Source organism: Borostomias antarcticus (assembly GCF_949987555.1).
Source record: "Borostomias antarcticus genome assembly, chromosome: 8".
NCBI lineage: Eukaryota > Metazoa > Chordata > Actinopteri > Stomiiformes > Stomiidae > Borostomias > Borostomias antarcticus.
In genome coordinates, this window is record NC_140241.1 from 10,686,153 (window position 1) to 10,709,456 (window position 23,304).

General features: G+C 46.9%; 1 protein-coding gene across 1 annotated transcript in view; it reads right to left on the reverse strand.

Annotated features, from left to right (window-relative positions):
- Nucleotides 1-9,316: 9,316 nt before the first annotated feature.
- sema6cb (semaphorin 6Cb) overlaps nucleotides 9,317-23,304 on the reverse strand; it is a gene marked incomplete at both ends in the record, with an annotated part of 41,977 nt that continues 27,989 nt past the window's right edge. The window contains 2 exons of the mRNA XM_084442456.1: nucleotides 9,317-10,644; nucleotides 20,770-20,925. Of these exons, the coding sequence (XP_084298582.1) occupies nucleotides 9,317-10,644; nucleotides 20,770-20,925 (1,484 nt within the window). The remainder of the gene's footprint in view (nucleotides 10,645-20,769; nucleotides 20,926-23,304) is intronic.

Consider the following 23,304-nt stretch of genomic DNA (forward strand, 5'->3'; position numbering starts at 1 on the left):
TAACATGGCTGATAATGCTAAATTCCAAACCTGTCCTTTAACCCTTTGAAAGCTATGCACACCTCTTTCAATGCACAGCATGGGTCAAACATTACTGCAAAATCAAATTATTTTCCTTTTTCCTTTCTTACTTTATGAACAAGAAAAGTAGAAAAGATACACACATCTGTTATCAGGGTTAGGAGGAGGATGATCTGCCCAGCTGCCAAAGACAGGACAGCCAGCAGCTGGCGTTCCCAGTGCCCCAGGTCTGTGGGTAAGGAGCACAAACGTGTAGTTGTCATTTGTGATATTTGGTAGGCATGTAAGCACTGAGAAGGCAGTTTGTGCTGTACCCATGCAGTCCTCCAGACTAACGCTTCAGTGAATGGCAGTAGCACTTACACTAATTTGGTTGCAGAAAAACTGGGTGATTGCATCTGAGCTTTTTTGGAGGTATTTTATAGGCTATGAAATGCAACAATGCTAAACAATCAAACAAAATCGGCCAACTGTTTGATCAAAATATAACTTTAGGATTTATTTTTTATAAATGCCAACAAAGGTCAAGTGGCACCTTTCCAATGTAACCGTTACAGGTATAATGGTGGTGGTTAGAGGTTGGTTGGTTTAACTCACTCCCTAAAGGAGAACAGTCTCTCCAAGGTGGACGTCCCTCTTGGCTTAACGGTTAGTCTGTCCAACTCACAAGGGAAACAACTCGTAGAGTCATGGTATTGAATCCCGCCCTGGGCAAGCCCTTATCATGGGTTAAAAATGAGGCTGTATCCCAAATGGTAGGCAGCTGCCTGCTGCCTTGCTGTCTAGCGAGGCAGTATCCTTTGGAGGCAGTGTTTTTGCCTGAAGTTGCCTGGAAAGCAGTCTGGATTGAGACAGACTTCCAAGGAAGCAATGCGTAATGACGTCATGATGTCATGTCGCTACCTGACGGTCAATCATCACTAAAAATATAATTCTGGAAAAAGTGTTTCCTGTGTAACAGAACTTATCAGTTGTCAAAACAGAAAGCCAACAAACTGGTTGTTATGCTGGCTAGCTAACGTGTTCCCAAATAAATGCTTGTCTATTACGTTAGCCTAGTATTTGACTAGCACTACCTGTAGTCATCCAGTCAAGAATGGTCAGCTTCAGATGAAGGAACAAGTTTGCTTTTTGTATCTTGTTCTTTTAACAACATGAACTATTCAAGACAATATAACGATAGCCTACAGCAGGGCCGGACTGGCCATGTGGCGTACCGGGCAAATGCCCGGTGGGCCGGACCTACTTGTGGGCCGATCTAAAAAAACGAGCTAACGAACGGCCCATAGAGCAGGGACAGCGGCCCATTGGTCCATTTTCTATACTGACACTGGGCTGCCCCAATCATATGTAGGCCCCACCCCTCCCTCTGTTAGTTTCAGGTGTCATTTGCGTGGGCCGCTACAGAGCCTCAGCAGCCCCCCCCCCCCCCCGTCAACAAATCGCGCAGCAGCACCCCCCCCCCCCCCCCGTCAACAAATCGCGCAGCAGCACCCCCCCCCCCCCCCCCCCGTCAACAAATCGCGCAGCAGCACCCCCCCCCCCCCGTCAACAAATCGCGCAGCAGCACCCCCCCCCCCCGTCAACAAAACGAAACTGAAGGTGTTCCATTTCACGCGTCGGCTCGGCTAGTGGGCCGACTGGGGCTACATTTCCCGGTAGGAAATATTCACCCAGTCCAGTCCTGTGGGCCGGTCTGGGCCAAGATGCCAAGGCTGAATTTTTGTCCCAGTCCGTCCCTGGCCTACAGACAACTCGGGAATTCCTGACCTCCAACTCCAACTCCAAAAAGAATTGAACACTCGTCCAACTCGGGATAACAAGTCGGGAACTCGGGTATCATTTTGAGCCCTGAGTTGACGTCACAACATGGCGGCATATATATATGTTGATGGTAAGAATTTAATTATTATAAAATGTTTGTTGACGTTTTAACATATACTTTGATGTGTAATTGTGCAATATATGTCTGTTTTCTTTATATGTCTCTCTGATTATAGCAATGTGTGGACCTTTAACAGCTATTTTACCGGCGAAATTAGCTAGCCAGCTGTGTTGCTAGCTAACGTTAGCTAACGTAAATAGCCTTCTAGCATAATAGAAGCCTATAGCCTTCTAGCATCCATTCTTTTTTCTCTCGAGTTAAAATCGTCATGAATGCAATGACGTCGGGGACATTCCTGAGTTCCGAGTTGTCTTGAACGCACCATTAATAGTTAATGTTCCCGACTTGTTAACCTGAGACATAAGACATATGGAGACAAAATTGCTCTTTTGGTCGGAGCAGTGGAGCGGCCGCATGGGATTGTGGGATATCTTGACCAACGAAGGATACATCTGTGCTGCCTTCAAAATCTGCCCAGTCGGAGGCACCTCAGCAGGCAGCATATTTGTAAATATTCAATTGGGACATGAATTGATGCCTCCCTGCCTTCAAATTTTAGGGAGCATTTTAGCCGTTTGAGACACACCCCGAGTTGTGGCTCTGGACTCGGGTACATGTGTGACTCACACACGCACTTATGTATGTACGTAGGCTACGTAGCCTACTAACATAGGCCGCCTACATGGGGTCGATCTACAGTCCCCTTCGGCATTACCCTGTAATTCAGCTACTGAGGCATATTATTCCTCAGATCTGTGGAGATTTGCAGACTGATTTGTGGAATAAAGTATAATAGTATTTCTAACCTCAGTAGCCTACACATAATAGTTTTCATAAACAACAACACCCACAAAATGATAATGCGTAGGCTATATTACCTAGGTTTGTAGCCTTATCAGGTTTTCACAAAAACGTCTCCATTTATTCATTCAGAGGACCGCCAAGTACTAACTGCGCGTCCTGATGACAGGTACACCATCGCGGGTCCGCGGGGGCACACGCTTTGTTTTTGCTGATCGACAGTGATGAATAGAGCACGGCGAAGGGCCAGGGAGAACGCCGTGTAGAGGTGATGGAGGGTAAAAGAATTACTACAGGTAAGGAACAAAGCTGCATTACACATTCGCCTAGACCGAAAACCAGGATCAATGTTTCCTCAGCATAGAGAAGAAAAAAAAAAAAAAAAACAAACTGTCAGCTTCTCGGAGACAGTGATTATTTCAGTGGCAGGTCTCTCTGCGGTGAAAAATGGCACCTGCATCTCCCACAGCCTTTCCCTGCCGGCGACCTAATGAATTCTGATGCCAGCTGTCACTGTAGGCTGCTGTCGCCAGGGCGGACATGGCTGGAACAGGAAGTCATTTTAACGCGAGTCTCCCATGATCCCATTGCAGCTAGCCTATATATATTGGGGGGCGTGGGGGGGGGCGCACATAAACCTATTTGAGAGAAAAATACATGGTTTCAGGAGTCAACGGTCAGAGGGATTAAGGGAGGTGTGGGTCCGTGCACAGTAATTGGAAAAAGTATTTTTCTGTCAATCACAGCCGGTGTGTTTTCTTACCTCTGGGTTCTTTTAGTTACTCGTTTTTCCTCAGATGTCCAGAGTTGAATTGGCCAGGCGGTGACTTATTACAGTTACGCTTGCTGTCAGATTTTTTCAATCATGTGCCAAAAAGGAAAAAAAGGTTTAGGTCTGATTAAATAAATCTCAGGTGAACTTGCTGTGGTAAACTCAGTTCAGAGGGTTTCATGTTTTTTTTTGAAGCTCTTTTCATCGAGACAACAAACATCAGAAACACCTTGATAATCTCTGATTCTGGTGTGGAAATGGCTTTGATCGTGGCTGCAGGTAGAAACGTGAGTTTCAGATTCACTTGCATTCAAGAGGTCTGCTACCCTTCAATCAAAGTACAAAGTCATTCACTAAGTGATACATTTTGCCCATTGTAACCCATCTGTGCCCAGGACGGGATTAGAACCATGGTCTTCCGCTTGTGAGGCAAACGCGCTGACAGTTGCTCCAATAGGGACGTCCCTCTTGGAGGGACTGTCAGCGCTCTTTTGAGGAGTGAGTTTCACCAGGTACTCCACATTTCACTCGGTTACACTCACCCCTCCAAACTCACTCCACACCACTGGGCATCCGAGTCACGGCACCAATGTAATTTATCTGTTTCGGCATGCCCAGGGCGGGATTAGAACCCATGTCTCCTGCTTGGGAGGCAGACGCGCTGACAATTGTGCTCTTATACATTTTTCTGCCAATTTTAAAAGCTGGATATTGGTCTTAGCGCTGCACGATTATGACAAAAGATAATAATTGCGATTATTTGCTTCAAAATGGTAATTGCAATTAATATTTAATATATAAGATATATATATACAGATAAAGACGTAAATCCCTTTCTTGCTACTAACTCACTGACCTAGTTTTCACTCATTTTTTCACTACTCACGGCTGCGGGTACTCTTGTGACACTTGTCTTGACCTACTGCTATCTGTCTTCTCAGTGAAATTGCTACGCACAGCGCACTCAGCGGGAATGCATGTGATTGGTCAGACAGCATAAGCGCCTGTGATTCGTCCGTGTAGTCCTAGCACACTCAATTCAAAGCAAAATTATCAATCACATTAATTGCGGCCTTTTGTGATTAGTTAATTGCGGAGGTCATAATCGCGATTTCGATTAATTCACGGTTAATTGTGCAGCCCTAATTGGTCTAGTGGATGCCCCTTATGGGCAGTGGAACTCAAGTTATCACAAGAGAAAATTCCAACTTGTTTGTTCTACATAAGTAAAGACATGAACATGACCTTCTGACTCTTCTGGTGCCGGCCCCGTCCTTTTGCCCTGTACATCTGGTTTCTCACGTTTGGTTGTGTATCTACTCCACTCCCACTATTAGGAGCTTTTTGCTAGTGTTTATTGTGTTTAATTTGTGATATACATATATACCCTATATGTAACTGAAATAGCTAACATAGATAACACGTCTGAAACTATTTATCTACTCTATTGTCATAGAATTTACAACTGGCCTCAAGACCTTTCAGATCTCAGCTTTTGTTCTTAAAATCTATTGACCCAGTCCCCTGCCTTTTGCTATTCCAAACACCTTAAACCTTTGTCCTCTCTCTCCTTTTGTAATTCACCACCTCCCTCAACCGTTCACATAGCTGTGCTAACCTACAGGATGACCTCCAGGAGGTCCACACACCTAGAACTCTGTCTACTCCAGAATAACCATCCTTTGTCCCTTTGTCTCCAAGAAATTACCGCCTTTTCTCATGTCACGTGTCTGTATTCTCGACCACGCCTGCCATTTCATATGACGTACAATGGGTTAGCCAATACCTGTGTTTTGCTTGAGAATAAAGGCCGTGCTGACCAAGAGGCGGCACTTCTTTTTGGATGAACCACTCATGAGCGTTGTCCGGAAGTCCTTGCACTCGTATGTTTTCTCAATAAACCAGACTTAACCTGTTTGAGCGAATCTTGGTAAATCCTTTTTGACTAGATCAGTTAAAATCCATTACACTATGTAGTGTTACGTTTTTAATGTAGCGTTTATTCCATGCATAGTGCTCTGTAAAATGTTCCTATAGCGAATTCCATTTTTTAGGAGCTTTTTGATTGTCTCGTTGAGGTCAGTAAAGAATTTTTTACAGTTCACCTCCTCTGGCCCTACGGGTGAACTGTTTTTTTCTTCTTCCCTCCAGAAAATTAGGGGTAGGATCATTGTACATTCTCCTCTACCTTCCTCTTTGTAAAGTGCATTGTGTTGCCTTTGTGTATGAAATGTGCTATACAAATAAAATTTGATTTGATGTTTTTTATCAGACTGGTCAGACCTGTATGCTGTGGCTCATGTCAGTTATTGGTGTTGTGTTTTGGTCCCCTTCACACTCTGCCAGGGGAATGCTACCGCTATCATGCCTATACTGTCAATATCAACAGGAGATCATTACATAAGCTCATCAATACAGGCTTGGTAGGAGGAGGATTTCGTCTAAAATGCCTCATGGGCTTTTACCTATGGTAACACCTACACATATTTTGTGGGACTGTACTGTATATGGTGTTGTCCTAAAACCACTGTGGATGGATCTTTATGAGCATAACAGATCATTTGAATTTGAAATTCAAACAATTAGTGTTAAACAACGATTTACATACTTGTTAGCATACATTAAATATTACCATAATGCTGTTTACACAACACACCAGACAGTGACACAGGTCCATTGTATTTTCATTTATTTCTATTATAAGAGACATACAATGGTCTTCTTTCAGACCAAATTCATAATAGCTCAAGAGACTTTTCCTGAAAAAAAAACAAAAAAACAACAACATAATACTGAATCAATGAGACCCCACCCCAAGAACATATTTACACTCTGTGCAAGTTTAGAGAATTAAAATACTGATAGCAAGTAGAGTAAAGAGACCATTCCCTTTACCGTACAATCACAATGCGAAATAGAAACTACACTTCAACTAACCAAGAAGCACCGTAGCTGCCCCATCCCTCACGAGATATGGTCACATTCAAAACATCCTAACTTTTAATGGGAGCATCCAGATCACATTTAAGGATTCTACAAATGCACATGTTGCTTGTCATTACCTAAATAACTATGGCTAACAACACAGAACATTACCTGTCTAGAAGTTGTTTGTGTTGTTGTGTAGGCTATGGTATTCCTCTGCTTCATACGCATTCAAGTGGGAGCAGTAAACTTTGGGTCGGACCAACTGCAAGAGTCTATGATATAATAAATACCATATTCAGATACGGTAATAATCTTGTTTCCAATTCACCATAAATCCAGTAACCCCATGCCCAGAATGACGTTGCCAGACAAGTGTAACAGCCGTGAGTTCCAGAGGGAGTGATGTTTCCGAGGCCGATCCGACTGCTTCTCATCTCCCTGAGGAGACAAACCTCTGCAGACAGACGCTTGGAAGAAACGGCTCTCCGGGTGTCTTTTCACAACGATCGGAGGAGCGTCACTCCAAGCTCATCAGATCAGAGTTCAGTTCACATCTCCCCCAAAAAACAACTGCCAGACTTCTTGAACAGACAAGTGACTAAACGACCCATTCATTCATTCCACCAGATCTGTTTTAGCGATCTGTGGGGTTGATGTTGAAACCCAGAGATGTGTTTGAGTACCAGAGGGCCAGAGGACGGTGAACACAGGAAGTGCTGCTCTCTTGCTTATCTATTGCATACCTAATGTGAGCGCTCCAGCCAATCAGAATGCACGGTGCCAGACAGGGCACAGAAAACCCAGTGACAACAGACATGAGAGAGAGGCAGACTAGGAATCTGTAGCCTCTTACAGGGGCACAGTCTCACTTGTTTCAGTTGATATTATTTGGATTAAATGCTTAAATTATATATGTAGGCCTTTTTAAGTGTAGCCGTTTCCCTACATGGGAGACAAATCTCGAAAATCACAGAAAAACTTAACAGAGCAAACCAGTCCTGTGACATCACTGGACTGGTTTACCCTCTTTAATCCAAATAATATCAACAGAAATAAACATGACTGTGCCCCTTTAAGCTGTGGTAGTTACTGTGTCTAAAACTTGACAGGCTCACAGTTTAGAGATGTCAAACACCCCTGGATAGAAATACAAATCTACTATAGATATGACACAGACAACCATTAGAAAATGAAACACGTAGTATAGTAGTATCTTAGCTCCTTGCATTTCCCCTCCCCCCATATCACATACATACATATTAAATAAGGCACACATTTACACATACAGTTAAAATTTGGCTAGCATTATTCCTTTATTTACAACCAATAGCCACAAAGGTAATATTTATAGTAACTGCAGTCCATACGATGAGGGGTTTTCCCCAGACACTGATCCTGGGTCTGTTGGGGTTTTCTGTCTGCTTCCTCTTCGGGTCAAAACATTCTATATGAGATACATCTTTATTTCCATTATAGAGGGCGAGCTGCCCCCTGTGTTTTTAAGCACCACCATGATAGAAACCTTCTCAGAGGATTTCTCTGGACTCCATTAGCCCAATTTCTTTTTGAAATTGTCTCTTGCTTGACAGGCCTTGGCAGCAGAGCGGGTGGCTTCAAGTGGAACGCTTGTCTTTGTTACTCTGAATCGTCTCCTTCATCCTGCCAGAATTCAGCTGTTCGGTTCTCGTTTGGAATCTGAGAGGTCGATTCACCTCAGAGGAGTTAATCTGCAGCGTGGTAAAATCACACACTGGATCTGCTCTCATTCTGGGAACTTCTGCTGAAGATGCCAAACACCAAGGGGGTCCCAGCAGTGAAAAAGGCTCACACATTAGCGACAGATGAGGCATTCGGATGCAACAAAAATAGGGTATTTATTCTACTGTACATCAGTGCAGAAAGTGACAAGGTGATAATAAAATATAAAAAGAACGTTTCGGTCATCAGACCATCGTCAGCCCTATAGTCCCAGCTGCTTCTAACAAGCTTGTTAGAAGCAGCTGGGACTATAGGGCTGACGATGGTCTGATGACTGAAACGTTCCTTTTTTATTTTATTATCACCTTGTCACTTTTTGCACTGATGTCGAATAAATACCCTATTTTTTGCATCCGAATGTCTCATCTGTCGTGAGTGTGCAAGCCTTTTTCACTTTTACGTTGGGACTATTCATCTGGCTTCATGCACCTTCTCCAATCGTTTGTAAGCCGGAGCCAATGAGAGCGCAGACTTTCTGTGCCATTTCAAACACCGAGGGGCTAACATATCAACACGAGAGAGTTACTAAGAGGATAAGTAAGGCAAAGACAGCTACCTTCAGGGGAGGTTGTTAATTTTTGCTCCTCAGGATACATACTGCATATGTATATGCATACATATACGGTGTATATATAAACACACATATATATACACACACATGCATATATAAACACATTCAGGGGATCGGGACTGGTTGCCAACACTACATCAGAAAAGGTAAGCAAAAGCAAGTGTCATAGGCATTGCAAGAGGTTCTGGCTTGAAAGTCTTGTAAGATGTCGAAACATTACCTAACGTCTTTGATGCCAGCCCCCCTTCCATTAAGTAAGTTGCATTGTAAATCCACACTGAGGACATTGGCAGCCTAATATAAGGTGATCGCTTTTAGCCACCAGAGTCCTTCACCTTTCTAAAAGCAAGTATAGCTGAGCAATACCAATATGGTACAAAGATATTCATTGGACAAAAGGGGTGGACAAAAAAAACAAAACTTGTTTGGTTGAGGTCGGACGACAGCGGCCGTGACGGCGACGCAATCCGGGGGGGGGCGGGGTTTAGAACCAAGTCGCCCAATCAGCCTCAGTCGCCGAGGAGAGGACGAGGCGCAGTCCCTCCCTCTCTAGTCCCGCTCCCCCCCCCCCCCCCCCGGCTCAGTAGTGGAACTTTCCTTGCTGGCTGACCGGAGAGGTGGCCGGGATGAAGAGCGGCGGCTTGGGGGGGACATCGGGTTTGAGGGAGGCGGTCCGGCGCACGACGACGGCGGCTCCTCCTCCTCGGGGGAGGACCTCCTGCTGCTCCCCGTTGTAGCTGTGCTGGCGGGTCAGGTAGCCCCCGGGGATGAGCGGGTAGTGGATCTCGCAGGTGCTGCCGGTGGAATTCATCCGGGCCAGAAGGGGCGGCGGTGGGTGGCGCTGGCTGAAGCTGTGCTGCCGGGGGACCATGCCTCCTCCTCCTCCTCCGTTGGACATCTTATTGGCGGCGGTGATGAGCGAGTGCCTCTGGGAGGAGTGCCTGCGTTCCAGGGTGGACTGGTGGTGCAGGGGTATGTCCGGCGGGACGTCCATGCGGCGGGTCAAGCTGTCTCGGGGCAAGGTGGACGAGCTGTAGTAGGGCGCCGACTCCGTCTCGGGGATCTGCGGCTGGACGCGGTTGGCGAACGCCAGCTGGCTGCCGCCACCGCCGGAGAGGCTGGACGAGGACATGAGCTGGGCATTCTTGCCGGCGTTGGCCTCGTGGATGTGCCGGAGGAGCTCATCCAGGGAGGTGACCTCCATGACCTTCTGCGGGTAGCAGGGGTAGGGCTGCTGGGCCAGGGTGCGCTCCGTGTTGTGGATCTTGCGCTCCTCCAGGTGCAGGGCGCCGCCCGACAGGGCCTGCCCGTTGGACAGGCCGTGGGAGTACGGGAAGACCTGCTGGTGGAGCAGGCCCGAGCTGGGCCTGGACCCCCCCGGACCCATGTTGTGGCACTTGGGATCCTTGGCGTTGTTGCAGTTCTGGTTCTTCTCCCACTGGTTCTTGAAGGCCTTCATGCTCTTGATGGGCAGCTCCGGGGTGGAGTCCGGCGTGGGCAGACCAGAGAGCTCCGACGAGTGGTGGAGGTGGTGGGGGTGGACCAGGTCTCCCATGGTGACCCCGCCGTGCTGCCCGCTCCGCCTGGGCGCGTGATGCTCCTTGCCGTTGGAGGAGAAGAAGGAGTTGTAGAGCTTGGGCGTGGATGCCTCGGTCTTATCGTCCTTGCTCTGGCTGTCCAGCAGGCCGTTGAGCTTGGCCAGGCTGCGCAGCGACAGGGCGTGGGGAATGGGCGCCTCGGGGTCCTTGGCCAGCCTCTTGGACTTGCGGCCCGCGTGGTTGCAGTAGCAGGAGACCAGGAAGCCGGAGAGGAAGGCCCCGAGGACGAAGGCCACCAGCACGCAGGCGATCAGCAGGGTGTAGTGGACGCTGTGGCTGGTCTTCTCCATCTCCGGAGGCCGGCGGACACCTGTGAACGGAAAGCAAACGAGATTTTATTTTATTTTAGAATGGATAAAAAAAGTTAAAAAACAAAAACAAAAAAAGAGTGGAATTTTAGAGCCAATGTTAGTAAATCTGCAGCTGGGAAGGACAGGTTGTGTTAACAGAAGCACAGCTATGTGGAGAGCAGCACAGGTGGTGACGCGTCCTCCACACCTCCCTCCACTGTGGATGTTATCAATAAGGTACTTCCTGGCCAGACTGGAGGATTTGGCAGAGGCCAAGAACTCACCAGTCGGTGATAAAACAACCTTTAAGACCAGCTCAAATATTGATGAGCGTGCACTAGGCAGAAGTCCCATGTCATTTTTCACTGGCTGCGCTTTCCAGTGTGTGGAGCCAGGATGGTGCACCTGGCCCAGTCCACCTGCCAAAAACGACAGGTTGACCAACCACCTGACCGTGTGCAGGGCCCTGGCCAATACCCACTCGAACCAGGTTCTCATTCCAAGGTTAAAGAGTTGGAGCTCTGAGGCAACAGCTAATCCCCTCACAATCCTTAGATAAAGAAAGAGATGATAACGTCCTTGTACTGTATGGTGTGACCCCGCGACCGTATCTCCCTAATGCCGTGTGACGAGCAGCAGTAGGAGTGGAACCTGCCCCCTCCCACAATCAGGGCTCATCTACAAAGGCTGCTGCCGTCTGTGGTGTCGGGCTCTTCTCCTGCGTTAATGACAGTCTGTGGGAGGGTGATTAGCTGGGGGAGGGACTGTACAGCCGCAGGGAGAAATGCTGGTGCCACAAATGAGCTAATCTCAGTATGTAATGAAAGCTCAGTTTCGGGCAACGGCGTGGCGTAATGGAAACGAGGGGTGCCAGGCTCAACCGTGATGGGGCTTGATGGAACTCTGAGGAGGAGGAGGAAGATGGGGGTGAGGAGGAGGATGAGGAGGAAGATGGGGGTGAGGAGGGGGAGGAACAGGAGAGGCTGGAGAATCCCTCTCTTCCCTCTGAAGTTACGGTGGAGCTTGCTTAGTACAGGTCGTGGGCACTTAGTGCTGCAGGAATTTAACTAGGAATCTACTTTTTTTTCCCCCTTTTTAAAAAAATAATAAAAAAATCCCGAAACCTCAGGCAAAATCATGAATGACAAAATCTCATGTTAGATCAGGCAGGCTTTGGTCCTCCAATGAAAGAAAAATATTGAAAACAGAAAACCTAGAAGCCGAGTGTAGGCCTAATGCATGTGGCACACCAATCCAAGTCCAAAGAAAAATCCAAAATACACCAGCACAGTTCTGAATAACCTTGGGACTATTTTCAGGAGAGGATACAGAATGTGAGCTGTGTGACATTCATATGTATTTCATGGAATACAGATGTAGTCTAGGTAGTGGAAAATATCTAGAGCACTGGGCAGGGTCTGAATAAGTATGAGTGTGTGTGTGTGTGTGTGTGTGTGTGTGAGAGTGTAGTCTCTATAGACTCATGCATGCAGATGTGGAATCTCTAGCTATGCAGTGCACACATCTAAGCCCCGGTGGTCTGAGGTCATGATAATACCTCCACTCATCTGCTTCCAGCAGAAACCTACCATGCATCCATAAAAGAAGCACAGCAGAAACCTACCATGCATCCATAAAAGAAGCTCATCGCCATTTCTGTCTGCCACCATAAACCAAGTACTGTACATGCCTCAAAGCACCTGGCCAGCTCATTACCAGATATGGTGCTCTGGAGAAAGACAACTCTCTTTTTCTCCTCATTCTCATTGTGATTCTACACTGACAGGCTGTACTAACTATAGTAGATAAGGCAAAAAAAAAAAAAAGGCTTCAAACGTGTCTCTTTGGTCTTGAATGTGCTGCCTACACCTCTTTTAAGTGACTGTGATAGAAGGGTAGGTTTATGTAGGTTATGGTGTTGCTAGGGTGGTATTCAGGCTTCCTATCAGGAAGGAGAGGTTCGACAGGCGATGGAAGACAGATCTATCTTTTTCTTTTATGACACTGTGAGGTGATGTTTTCCTAATGCAAATGTGGTAAACTGAACCATCCTCAAATCTGTGGTGACACTGCTGCATTCTCATAACAAGCACCTTTTGGTATGAGAAATATACTGTAACCATTTACATTTCTGTTCAGTTGGCCTATTATCACGCATTTCAGGTCATAGTCAAACATGCACACAAGTCATGCATATTTGGTTATCATGGTGACGTTGTGATGCAATGGACTCCAGCCACTCTGTGTCTGTTGTGGGCTGTTAGTAAGTTCTGCTCTGTTTATCTCTCTACATCGTTCTATCTCTACATCGTTCTATCTCTACGTCGTTCCATCTCTCTACACCGTTCTGTCTCTACATCGTTCTATCTCTCTACATGGTTCTCTCTACATCGTTCTATCTCTACATTGTTCTATCTGTCTACATGGTTCTCTCTACATCGTTCTATTTCTACATTGTTCTATCTGTCTACATGGTTCTATCTCTACATTGTTGTCTCTACATCGTTCTGTCTCTACATTGTTCCATCTCTACATTGTTGTCTCTACATCGTTCTATGTCTACATTGTTATACTGTGTCTACATGGTTCTCTCTCTCCATCGTTCTATCTCTCTACATGGTTCTCTCTACATCGTTCTATCTCTACATCGGTCTCTCTCTACATGGTTATATCTCTACATCGTTCTATCTCCCTACATTGTTCTGTCTCTACATCGTTCTATCTCTACATCATTCTATCTCTAAATTGTTCTGTCTCTCTACATCGTTCTATCTCTACATAGTCATATCTGTCTACATCGTTCTATCTCTACATCGTTCTATCTCCCTACATTGTTCTGTCTCTACATCGTTCTATCTCTACATCATTCTATCTCTACATTGTTCTGTCTCTCTACATCGTTCTATCTCAACTTTTTTATATCTGTCTACATGGTTCTATCTCTACATCGTTCTGTTTCTCTCTACATCGTTCTGTTAATCTCTCTCCATCGTTCTGTCCATCCCTCTCTATCGTTCTGTCCATCTCTCTCTATTGTTCTGTCCATCTCTCTACATCACTCTGTCTCTCTATCGTTCTGTCCATCTCTCTCTATCGTTCTGTCCATCTCTCTCTATCGTTCTGTCCATCTCTCTCTATCGTTCTGTCCATCTCTCTCCATCGTTCTGTCCATCTCTCTCCATCGTTCTGTCCATCTATCTCCATCGTTCTGTCCATCTCTCTCTATCGTAGGCCCGTGTGTCTCTCTCTAAGCGGCGGCTGCAGACCGTTTGTTCTGGAAGAGAGGCGGTTCCAGCCAAGCTTCGCCGTGGCGTCCTCCCAGCTACCTGTGACTCATCCCGTGCCCTCGGACAACCACCCCCGGGGGCCCCCTGACTTATTGAAGGGTTCCACATGGCCGAGGAGCTATGAGTCAAGTGCCACAGTGGGGTGGACACCTGGGGGGCGGGGTTGGCACGCAAATCTTCACCCCCCCACCCCCCCACACAACCTGTCACAACACGTTTGGGGACCTGGCGGTATGACTCAATCGGCCCATATGCGTGACATATGGTGGTGCGGCCGCGGTGAAATGAACACCCCGTGACTCATGGGGGAAGACTGGAGCACTGCTCGATGGGCGCGGGGGAGAAACGCCGAGGGCCGGCGGACGACACGCAGCACCGACTGGACCGCCGACTCAGACGCAGGAGAAGAGAGACTCTGAAGTTGGGGGGTAGGGTGAGTTTTAATAAGAGACAAAGGCTAGGTCTTACAAACACACAGGACTCTCAGGTAAAAACTATCGCTGACAGTTCTCAGAGAAACGTCTCGGCGTTTACATAGCTTTCAAATCAATGTTTATTTTTTACCCCCTCTCCGTTTTCACATTATGTATTTGTCAAAAGTGTAATTCTGGGAATGGTGACAGTTCAACAGAGGCTTAATATAGTCAGGGCGTGTGAGGAATGAACAGCGTGGCGACAATTAAGGACGAGCAGGTCTGCCAATGGCACACAGATGGGCTGAGAGTGAGGAGGAGGGAGAGAGAGAGGAGAGGGAGAGAAGAGAGGAGAGAGAGAGCAAGAGAGAAGAGAGAGCAAGAGAGAGAAGAGAGGAGAGCAGGGGGAGAGAGAGAGAGAGAGAGAGGAGAGCGAGAGAGGAGAGCAGAAGAGGAGAAGGCAAGAGAGAAGAGAGCAAGCGAGAGAAGAGAGAGAGAGAAGAGAGAGGAGAGAAGAGAGAGAGAAGAGAGCAGGAGAGGAGAGTGGGAGAGAGGAGTGAGAGCAGAGAGAGAAGAGAGAGGGTGACAGAAGGAGACACACAGAGAGAGATGGTAATGGAAAAGGAGAGAAGCGAGAGAGAGAGAATAAGAGAGGGAGATAGAGGAGTGAGAGGCTAGCAACGGAGAGAAGAAGACGACTCAGAGAGAGATGGGAGCAAGAGAAGAGAAAGTGAGAAAAAAATTGAATGAAATCTGGGGACTGGATGACAGAAGAAGAATACTGTAGGTTGGGGTGGGGGCGGAGAGATAGACAAGTCGGAGTGACAGATTGTCAAGTCTGGTGGGTTTTGAAGCCTGGCTCTCAGAGGCAGCTGTGTTGTGGTAGGAGAAAATCTTCGCTTGGCTCTCTCTCTCTCTCTCTCACACTCACTCTCTCTGTAACTCTCTCACTCACTCTCTCCCTCTCTCCTGGCACTGTAGGAAAGAAACACTTGATTATATCCATATTGTTAAAAATAGATGGCGTACCAAATTATGTAAGCAGAATGAAGCTCTGCTCACCAGCAGGTCTGCTCTGAACCACACTAATTGGAGTCTTGTTGTTAAGAATGTGGTTCCTCTGGCGTGCATCTCTTCCTGCAGGTGACGAAGTGACTCAGGGGGAGGGACATAAACGAGGACAGGAAAAAACCTCTTCAACAAGCCAGAGTTTACACTCCAAGATCACGTCTCGCAAGAGCTTAAAGCGATAGTGAAGCGAACCGCCATGAATTTAGCTCTCTAAACATCCAGGAGAGAATGAGTCTAAAGTTAATCTGCCTTCGCCTGCCAAGTCTCTTGAGTCCTGAATCATTAGATGTTTTGCTCCGAGGCTGAGTACAACAGCGTATTGGCAGGGTAGAACTCGCTGCGACAGTTTAGCCTTTCATTATAGTGAAAATAGACGAGTGCAAAATAGACTAACGCTTCGATGTGTGCTACATCTTCATCAGAAAGGAAATAGAGTCGGCGCTTGTCTCTTGGCATGTCAGTTGAATGGGGGAAGGCCACTCTCAAACCAACGCTGTGAAGGTGTCCTTGACGTGCCCGTCTTCCCTACTGCACGCTGCATTAAGCAAACATCAGCAGAACCAGACACTTCACACCTCAAGGTGAATGGAACTTAAGGGGATGTTCATCTTAATGTATCGGGGATTATAGAATCGTAAGCGTTCCTTCTGAGATTGCAGATAGTTAGCGGGTTCAGTGGGATTTTGCGCGTCATGGACCACGCGGTTCGACCTTGGGGAACCCCCTCTGAGGGCGACCCATGATTCCCAGAGATCATTCCTGTAAGACACAACTGGTACGGCGTATCGGTGCTGTTCTCAGGAGTGCACTTAAGGACTTTTGAACCTGAAGACATATTTATATGTTCGGCATCCAGTGAAGACACTCCAAAATAGCTTAATTAGTTCTGAGCTGAGGAGAGCAGTTAATAGTTCCAATAATGGCTGTTTTATTTCCATTAATGGTTATTCCATTGGGCGCCAATGAGTCAGAATAGCCTTAGGCTTCGGAGACGAGCATTACCCCGTACTAATGCAAGAGATTTATTTTCCTTGGGGGTGCGGGGTTAACAACAAATTAGCTGCTGAAAGACTCTTAAAGTGGAAGTAATGAAGTAGAATGTAACCAAAAAATTCCTGTACAAAATTGGAGCTGTCATTTGACAGTTTAAAATACCCCGTCGGTACAAGCATACACAAATAACGTAGGTACAAGCATACACACTTAAAACGAGTGGTGTGTGTGTGTGCGCGTGTGTGTTTGTGTGTGTGTGTGTGTAGGTACAGTGTCTGTGTGTAGGTATAAGTGTGTGTCTGTGTTTTTGAGTGTGCCAACGTGTGGCAGGGTCCGGGTGTGAAGTGAGTGTATTCAATCATGTACACTCATTATAAAATATTTGCATAATATTCCACCTCAGTACCCAACCAATGCAGCATGATTTATGCACATGAAGTAATGTGATATGATCATGTAACTCATTTAGTTCAATTGAAAAATAGTGCTGATGAAGAGAAGACATCACAGTGCATCTTCTCTCATTACATGTGTTGATGCATGTTTAGCACCAAGAGAATTCATTAGCATGTTGGTTAAATAAATAAACAAGCAATGAAGAACCTGGCAAACAGAGGCACTGTCACAGAATATCATAAGAGAAATGTTTTCCATTTCAAACATGTTTACACCAAACAGGGAGATTTAAATGCTATCTGATAAACACATCAAACTCTATGATATCAGACATGACAACATGCATTACTGTAAGTGGAATCTTTTACATGCAGTTGCATCAGAAGTAAGGAGAGGAGGCATTCATCATTCAGTGACTGGTAAAGCAAAGCTGTTCCAAAGCAGATCTCCCAACTTTGCATATCAACCCCCCCAAAATGTTAAATATACAAGAGAAATATATCAGGCTAAATGTGGACAAATCAGCTTTGGAAAAACCATAGCCTATAACCCAAAGCCTTGTACTTGTGGGCCAGCTGTTGTGAACAAACCAAGCAGAGTTTCGGTGCCGGTGTGTCGGGCAGAAACTGAACAGAGAGGTCAGACATGGGGAGAGGGTCGAGGAGGAGAGGCGTGAACGAAGGAGGTTGGGAGCTGAAAGGGTTAGTCCAACTGAAAATCCCTAGGGGTCAGGGGGGCTTGAGTTAGGACACCTGCACGGATGGATCTGCACCTTGGTGGGCTGAGCTTCACTGTAACACTCCACCGCCGCGTCTCGCGCCTCAACACTTGCCGCCCACGCCGTGCTCAACGCCACTGTGATGTAACTCGGGTTAGAACGGCGAGAGTGAAAGTGTTCGCCGTTCGCCATGCGATGTATTATGATGTGTAGGAAGGTGCACATGTACCCCAGTATGTGTTTATGTATTCATAGTAAAACGATGTAATTTAGAGGTGTGGTAAAAGAGCTGGTGATCGGGGGAGTGGAAAAAGTGACCTAGTGTGAGTGACCTTTAAGAAGCGCCATTTCGCTGCAATGTTTATGAGTGAGTCGCACACGATTGGCAGCGACGCTCATGGGGACTGACCGAGGCAATTTAGCGAGATGGGCATCACTTTCCTTGTTACGATAAATGACCACACATCCGTCTTGGGCGGAGTGATGCACAGTAGTAGTCTTAAAATTATACCCTTAACTCTCAAAAAAGAGGAAAATGTTTTTGCAGACACTTAAATCGAATGCATTTTCAACTCTGGGGGAAGATAATCGGAGAGGAGGGGTGACACGCAGGCCGAATGGTATTTGTGCCGACACAGGAAATGATAAACCGTGTGTGTGTTGCCGTCTAGGACACCATAAATAACTGTAGAGAGACTGGCACTGCCCCCCCCCCCCCGCCCAGGATGCCAACCCCTCTTCAATGGGGAGGCAGTTCAGCGGGAGTTCACTCACCACTCCTCCTACGGAGCTCTAATGAGTTTCAGAGCTCTGCTTCTTCTTGCCATCATCCATTATCAAGTTGTCTCCCAGTGCTCGTCAGCTAAATTAGCTGCTAACCTGGGGTTTTTCCAGTTGGACCCACACAGGGGTCATATGAATGTGCAAAGCACCCGGGGAAAAAGATCAATTCAGAATGGCATGATGGGAAATGGAGAGAGAAAACAAAGAGGTCTAGACCCCGTGTCTGTGTAATGCATTTTCGCCAAACATGTAGGTTTAAACTTTTCGACTATGCATACTGTAGGTAGCTGTTATCCCTTGATGAAAACCGCTTAAGTTGAAACTAGATGCTGGATAGTGAGGTCTCAATAGGTTAATTTTCTAAATAGTGAGATCTCGATAGGTTCATTTTCTAAATAGTGAGGTCTCGATAGGTTAATTTTCTAAATAGTGAGGTCTCAATTAGGTTCATTTGCTAAATAGTGAGGTCTTGATAGGTTCATTTTCTAAATAGTGAGGTCTCGATAGGTTCATTTTCTAAATACTGAGGTCTCAATAGGTTCATTTTCCAAATACTGAGGTCTCGATAGGATCATTTCCTAAATAGTGAGGTCTTGATAGGCTCATTTTCTAAATAGTAAGATCTCGAATCGTTCATTTTCCAAATAGTGAGGTCTCAATAGGTTCATTTGCTAAATAGCGAGGTCTCAATAGGTCCTGGTGCTTGTGTTTTAGTCTGCCATGGTTTTTATAAAACCCACTGCATTAGCCAAAACCTGGATGAATCATACATTTAGCTTTTTATTTATATCTGGGCCAGGCTTCAGGTTTAAGTACTGAAAGCTTGTTATACTATTTGGAGACACATTTAACAGGTTTTGTCAGAACCCAGGATACGGACCTACATTTTTATCAAGCCTGGTTCAACTAGTTGGGGGTGGCACTGAATCCACTAAGTTGAACTCAACCAGCATCGTCGTTCATGATCTGGGAGCCATGACACCTGGATGCTTCTCTTCCGTTTCCGAACTGAAACCTCCCCGTCCTCCTGATAAGGACCAGGACGGTGACTGAGTCTTCCAGGCAGTGTGTTTACGGAGCTCAACACTGTTACTTCCGCGGCGGCGGTGTCTCTCTCAGCTTATCAGTCGCCCGGTGCTTCTGATTGAACCCTGCAGCACAGACACCTCCGCAGCTGAAATAGATTGCGAGTTTCAATTACGCCCCCTCCCCCGCTGGCCTCCCCCCGGCCTCCCCCAGCCAGCCTCCCCCCGGCCTCGTCGGTTGTTATTGATATGTTACGGGCTTCTCTTGTTTGAACCTGAGTGCCTCATCATGGCAGCCGGAGCCTCTGCCGGCCTGAATGGGGAGCGGTCGCTACCTCAGGATTGACTGTCGACGGCGCGCCGGAGGAGCCCAGAGAAGGAGAGGAAAGACGGTGGTGCTGGAGGAGCCCAGAGAAGGAGAGGAAAGACGGCGGCGCCGGAGGAGCCCAGAGAAGGAGAGGAAAGACGGCGGCGCCGGAGGAGCCCAGAGGAGAGGAAAGACGGCGGTGCTGGAGGAGCCCAGAGAAGGAGAGGAAAGACGGCGCGCCGGAGGAGCCCAGAGAAGGAGAGGAAAGACGGCGGCGCCGGAGGAAGTCCCGAGCGGACGAGCCGGAGCTCTGCGCGGGGTCGTCACGAAAATCTGGGCGACTTTCGGAGGAGGCGGGGTCGGAGAGGGCGTGACAAGAGGAAGCGTGTGTGTGTGTGTGTGTGTGTGCTGTTTGTGTTTAGATACTGTAGTTGAAGGATGCCCTATTTGTGAGAACGCAGAGGCAGTGTATATAGTTGAAGGATGCTCTATTTATGAGAATGCAGAGGCAGTGTGTGTATGTGTGTGTGTGTGTGTGTGTGTGTGTGTGTGTGTGTGGTTCAGCTGAATGAGAGATGAGACACGCAGGAGCTGATGTGTTTGGGAGCTGATTTGTTTGGACACGCACAGTGAATTTGATTTGAGGAGTTAATTAGATCCGATGCTGAAGTGATTACCGCCTCACTCACAGCTGCTTTGCTGTGTTAAGTCTAGATGTATGGTTCGATGGAAGGGACCATCTTTATGTCCTACCCTCACTTCCTCCTGCCTCTTTAAGATGTTCTTGAGTTCCCCCGTGTGCTCTGTGAATATCTCACTGTTTACTGAGAGTAGCACTTTCCCTCACCGATCACATCACAGCATCTTCAGAGTTAAAGACACGGCCATTTATCAGTCATGTCCTTGTAGCTTCTAAAAACAATTTAGCTACGCTTAGATTCCTGCAGAGGCAAGTTATTTGCTAGTATTAGTGAACTTGAGCATTCCGGTGATTATCATCATCTGGTGATGATGAGTGTTAGTGGTATTAGTGTGCAGCGATGATCAGAGTGTTAGTTCTGTTAGGGTGTATACAGTGAAGCCTCAGGCCCCCGGCGGTTCAATCCATTCGCAGGTCAAAGTTCAGCAGACACAGACACCCCGCCCCCTTACCCTCCATCTCCACACTGATTGGTTCCAAGTCAGGTGACCCCTGGTCCCCCACTGGAGGACTGACATCAGGACCACTACCTCTCTCAGGGTCACCTGCCACCTTTGGGAAAGCCGCTCCCTGATTGGTTGTGCTGGCGCTTGTGGGAGTGGTCTTTCCTGTTGTCGTACGAGGGGGGAGGGGCAACAAAGTGACCCGTTAGTAAAATGCAGGAAAAAAAATAAAAAAATAATAAAATAACAACAGCCAGATACTGAACAGTTCTGTGACAACAGAAGACTTAATCTGAGAGGATAAGCAGACACATCCAGCATGACAACAGATCAGCTGGATAGAACCGCCGCCTTGACCACAGTGAAGACATCAATATGAACAGTACCGTGTGTAAAACTGTACTTAATGCTGCTATAAATATGCATGTGACAGAGCCTTTATTCCTCCATAGGTGCAAAACGATTCAGTGCACTGGAAGTTGAAAGTCCAGCTGTTTAAACCCATAATATAAAACATTCATGAGTTTAAACAATCACAAGTCTATAGAGAGATACTTTCATGCCTGATATGGTAATGATTTGGCTGCAACCATGGATTTAACTTTCCTCTCTTGTACCCCCTGTTTGTTAGCAAACCGTCGAGGAACCTCGCTGCCCCCCCCGGCAGTCCGGCATATTTTACAGCAAATCCCAAATGTTCTCCTCCACTTTGCCAGCTGCCAAGACTTTCCATGAACGGTTCTTCCAGTGGAGACACACTTCCCTACCCCAGTTAAAATCTCCGCTCCCGGTCCTCTGCGCTAAGTGCTTTTGCAGAGACGTTGACATAGACACCCGTCTCCCCATGACATCACCAAGCTTTCCCTGCAGGCAGTCACCTGGCCGCCCGCTTAGGAGGCGTCTCATTGATATCGGGACGTCGATGTTTTGAGTTGTTATCAAAAGGTGCCAAAAATCGATCTTCCAGAAGTGTTATCTTCCATGGGCCTGGCAAGAGGCCGTGCTTGATTAAAGCTGTTAATCTCAATGACACAGTCATATCATGAGTGTTCTCTGATAGCGTGTCCTTGAGACCTTATACTGACCTCATACTGCTAACGTTATCGACTGGGGCTTTTTGAATAATAAGGTGGCCATAATGTTTGCATACTGGGGGGCCCAGCCAAGATGGAAAGCACACGGCCTGTTCTCTCTGTGCCTGCCAGTTGACAGTTTTCGCTCCGAATAAGGTGCCCTGTCAAAGCGCCATCTGTGCCAGGCAAATTAAAACAGCACACCAGGGGAGTTCGGCCTTGGCGCGATGGACAACAGCTTCAGGGTTGTATTACTAGTTCAATTTCTCACAGTTATGTGTGAGAGTGTGTGTGTGTGTGTGCTCGTTTTTCTAGTTTACTGTGGGAAAAAAAAACAATAATAAAAAGGCACAGTATACAGGACAAAAGGGAATCGTTTGATTACCCACACTGCAGTGTGTTTGTCTCGTGCCGCTTCCTGTACGAGATGATGGCTCATAGTAAGAGGAGGAAAGAGAATCTTGGGCGCGCGTCGAACAGCAACCAGTACGCATCATACTGACAGGTGTTCTTCAGCAGATGGGCCGTTCTGTTGTCAGGGAAAGCTGGTAACCGATCTTCAAAGTGGAGTCATGAAAGGATTTTGTGATTCAGCAAAACGTGCATTCTGACAGTGTGAAGCGCGTCCAACGGTACAGTGGCGTGGACGTGCTAGGAGCTCTGTGAAGCGAACCAGCGAAGTTGGTCATCAAACGCCGTTGCCCACCGAACAGATGGAGAAAGTGGCCTGAACACGAACGATGGTATCGTTAGTCTGTAATGGCCGCCATCTCTCACCATGACGGTCTCTGTGCTAGGATATTCACTACTGGAGACAAACGGACACAATTAGCTTGTGTCTAATTTATCTGACGCAGAGTTATGTTTCTTTCACCAAAATCGATAGTCTTTGGGGAAGACTAAACTTCATTGACTTAACAAAAAGTTTTCACTTGCAATGAAATGTGCCATTTAAAAAAAGCATGGTTCCTTGAGCAGACCGAGCAATAGTAGCGGAGCTACCGCTGTGCTGATGCTGCAGAGCACCTGGGTGGAGTGCTAGCGCTAGCGTTCTCCTCTGAGCCCGGCCGTCCAGAGCTAGATGACCGCTCTCTGGCCGGCGTGGGACTAATGGGACGTGACATGGATGATGATCTTCCTGACGCACGGTATCAGGCAGCTTGCCCAGTGAAACCGCTAGCCTGTCATAACAGTGATGCTACAGTGGCTTCTGACAGTCAGCCTATGATGTTTAAGGGTGCGTGTCGACCGACAAGCTGTATTTAAAAGCTGGCACTGTTTTCTCGTTGTTTACAATGGGTAATGAGCTCTAGGGCGCTATAGAGACGAGAGCTGTGCTTTTAGCGCTATAGCACCATGAGCTCTAGTCTTTTTTTGCAGTTGAAAAAAGTTGAACCTTTTGGGCTAGAGCACAGGCTGTAAAAGGCTGTTCTCACGACGACAACGGTCGTGAGAATGACTAATGATGTTA